The sequence below is a fragment of the Cucurbita pepo genome, unplaced genomic scaffold (genome assembly GCF_002806865.2).
Source record: "Cucurbita pepo subsp. pepo cultivar mu-cu-16 unplaced genomic scaffold, ASM280686v2 Cp4.1_scaffold001691, whole genome shotgun sequence".
NCBI classification, from domain to species: Eukaryota; Viridiplantae; Streptophyta; class Magnoliopsida; order Cucurbitales; family Cucurbitaceae; genus Cucurbita; species Cucurbita pepo.
Genome location: NW_019647806.1, coordinates 2,872 through 6,418, shown reverse-complemented (window position 1 = coordinate 6,418; position 3,547 = coordinate 2,872). Strand labels below are relative to the sequence as shown.

The window sequence follows — 3,547 nt, the reverse complement described above, 5'->3', positions numbered from 1 at the left end:
ATTATTATAAAAAAAACATCTATTTAATATGGTTATACATTTTTAAACGTAATTGTCATGTATATTCACGGATTAAAAGTATAATTTGGAGAGATTTTTGAAGGTGAAGTTCATTTCAATCATTTTAAAATACTCATGTAAAATTTATTGTATTTTAAGCTCTTAAAATTAGAGTACGTATTAAATATCTTCGTATTCAATTCAATATTGGTGCAACCTTTAATGTTTTTATAATATTTTTGTATCGGTCAAGTTTGGGTTATCATATTATTTTATTGTTCAAATTTAGACTTATACCGATTAAAAAAAGAGCAAAAATTTTAATCCCTAATTAAACTCTTAGAAAAGAAAAAAAAAAACTATTTTATTGTAACTGTCAAATGACATAAAATTGTGTAAAATATAAAACTAATTCAACCCGTTAATTTTAAATTTTGAATTAATTACCGTGCTAGTAATCCATTTGATAAGTATTTAGTTTTCCAACTGGTTGCATTTTAGTTAATCAAATGAATAGAATTAGCAACAACATAACTTATATATATTGTAAACCCACCAATAAAAATTGACCTTAATTAACGGATTAAAAAAACCACACATACACATTCAAAAGGTTCATCCTTCATACCAGTAGAACACTACGGGTCTTCCTTCAAATACGTACAGACAGACCATAAAAGGAAGAAGAGCAAGAAAAAGAAAAAGAAACTGCGAGATCCCACCATTTTGATCTTCCATTTTTCCCTTTGGTGGGCTTCAGTTTTTATTCGGGACAGACTCAGAGCTTGTTGCGGTACCAGACGACTCCTTTATCAGAATTATCATCCTCATCAGGCGCAACGTAAACACACTCCTTAGCTTCCCTCCAGATGGCCTTCAAAACAGGGGTCCTATCTAGCCGGTAATATTCTCCCAGTACTGGCTTCACCGCTTCCGTCGCCTCCTTCGCATGATAATGCGGCATCGTGGAGAACAAATGGTGAACCACATGCGTGTCCGTTATGTTATGAAACACTCTGTTCAGTACCCCATAGTCTCTGTCCACGGTCGCCAAGGCACCTCTAAGCCAATCCCATTCCGCAGAGTCGTAGTGCGGCAACGCTGGATGGGTGTGCTGCAAGTACGTGATCAAAACCAAAAACCCATTCACTATCAGCAACGGAATTCCGTAAATACGCATCACCCACAACGCCCCTTTCGCCACACTAATTCGGTACAGCACCAAACACATGCCTAAAATCCCGGTGTCCGAAATGTAAATTTGAACCCACTCTCGTTTCGTGAATATTGGACCGTGGGGATCGTAGTGGCACGCAAATCGGTCGTAGGGACGGCCCGAGACGTTGAAGGCCAAGTACAAGGGCCAGCCCAGGGTGAGCGTTCCGAGGAGTGAAATGAGCCTCCCTGGTGGGTTGTTGAAGTACTTTAAAAACCAGGGGATTTGGGATTTTGGCTTGGGGACAAAGACCTCATCCCGTTCGAGGGAGCCCGTGTTGGAGTGGTGGCGCCGGTGACTGTATTTCCAGGAGAAGTAGGGGACGAGGAGAGCAGAGTGGAAGAAGAGGCCAACGATATCGTCGATTAATTGGTAGTCGGAGAAAGCATGGTGACCGCACTCGTGAGCGATGACCCAGACGCCAGTGAGGATGCAGCCTTGGAAAACCCAGTAAAAGGGCCATGCAATGTAGGAGGCCGGGTGGGGGATAAGGGGTAAATAAGCAATGGCAAGGTAGAAGAACAGAGAGACGAAGGCGAGGTCGGAAATTAAGCAGGAGAAGGAACGGAGAAGAGAGCGGTGGAAGCAGTGGGGAGGAATGGCTTTCTTGATTTGGCTGAGAGTGAAAGGAGGCTTTGCGTGTGGAACTCGCTCATGGACCGCCTTTTCCATTTTGCTTCCAACTCCCATGGCGGGTATGAATGCTTCGAGTTCTCAACTGAGAGATTGTTATTTAAAAGCAGCAGCAGAACATTGGTCACGTGGAGGAGAATGGACCCGAAATGGATTATGGATCCACGTATGCAAGGTAGGGGAAGAAATCGAAAAATGATTTGGATTGAAAATGTAATGACACTTATTTTTATTATATGATTTAATGCACGACAGCCACATTTTCATGTAACATCTGCCTAACATGTTTATGGTATTTCTTATAACATATGATTATTATTATAAAGTTATGATCCATTATACATGATTGCTCGCATATCAAATAAAATATGACTAATTCAAGAACACATAATAGATACTTGTTATTCATGCATCAAAAAGCTCATCTAATCTAACTTTTAGGTATTTCAATAGTAAAACATTTATTGTCATCGGCTCAATTCAATATTCTTATATTTTGTTTAGTTGATCGTCACATCAATTCAAACCTAACCATATTTGATTACCCTATAATGAAAAGCTACCCAAAGGAGAGTTTAACTTACTTGTACCATCCAAAATTAGGGTTAATTTGGTCCAGAACACACCAAAATGACCCATGCCAACTAGAAAATGTTAGTGAACTGAATTGGAGTTGAGCTGACTACAAGCTGCATGTGAGCCGATAGTGCTTTGCCAGTAGGACAAGCTTATTCAATATTCCATGCTGTTGGAGAGTGCTTTGTCACTAATGACTTGCCAATGGAAATAGGGGTAATTAAGTAACAAGACCTTAAGAATACAAATTCGAAAAGTGAATTATATTTACATAAACGGAACCGCCTGGTATAGCTAGTGACATCATTTAAGAGTAACTTCTGGAGTTTTAAGAGAAGACAAAATGTAAATTAGTTAAATTTGGGGCGGCATTGATTTTCTTGGCTTGCTGTGAAACGTGGCAGCTATGCCCCAAGCTTTTTATGGTGGCATGGGAACTGCACCAAACACTCGTCAAATATTCTTGATTGACCCAGCAGTGAGCGGCTGCTTGCGTTTGGGCTTCGCACGTGAATCTTCCCTCACCAGACGAATCCTGTGGAACTTCAAACTCAATGGCCCATAGATTTTTATACCATCACTCCTTTCCTTATCCTCCAACAGATATTCCATTTTTGAGCTTCCTACATACATACATCAGCATATGAAGCATACATCAGCTTCATGTATACATACTACACATATGTTTACCTTTTTCTAATTTTTCTTTAAATAAAGATTCTCCACAATCATATGATATTATCCACTTTATGCATAAGCTTTTATGGTTTTGCTTTTGATTTATCCCAAAAGTCTCGTACCAATAGAGATATATTCCAACAATCCTACCCTCGAACAAAGGACGCCCTCAAATAGCCTCCCTTTCATAGAGGCTCGACTCCTTCTCTAGAACTCTCAAACAAAGTACACAATTTGTTCGACACTTAACTCTCCACAATGGTATGATATTGTTCAATTTTAGCATATTGTTTAAATGATATAAAGTATATATATCTTCCACTAATAAATTTAGGTTTAGTCTAGGTTGGGGAAGTTGAGGTGAAAAAGAAAAGGGAATATTGAGGGTGGGTAACGTATATGGGTAAATGTGAAGGAGGATATGAATCGGAAAAAGGTTGGAAG

The 3,547-nt window shown here is 39.1% G+C and overlaps 1 protein-coding gene across 1 annotated transcript; it reads right to left on the bottom strand.

Annotated features, from left to right (window-relative positions):
• Nucleotides 1-559: 559 nt before the first annotated feature.
• On the bottom strand, nucleotides 560-1,939 carry LOC111786454 (delta(12)-oleate desaturase). The gene has a single exon (XM_023666704.1). The coding sequence runs from the start codon at nucleotides 1,904-1,906 to the stop codon at nucleotides 779-781; it is 1,128 nt and encodes a 375-aa protein (XP_023522472.1). The 5' UTR covers nucleotides 1,907-1,939; the 3' UTR covers nucleotides 560-778.
• Between the last annotated feature and the right edge of the window lie 1,608 nt (nucleotides 1,940-3,547).

Bases quoted from the DNA above. Each gene is read 5' to 3' on its own strand.
- LOC111786454 (XM_023666704.1), bottom strand. From the start codon at position 1,906: ATGGGAGTTGGAAGCAAAATGGAAAAGGCGGTCCATGAGCGAGTTCCA.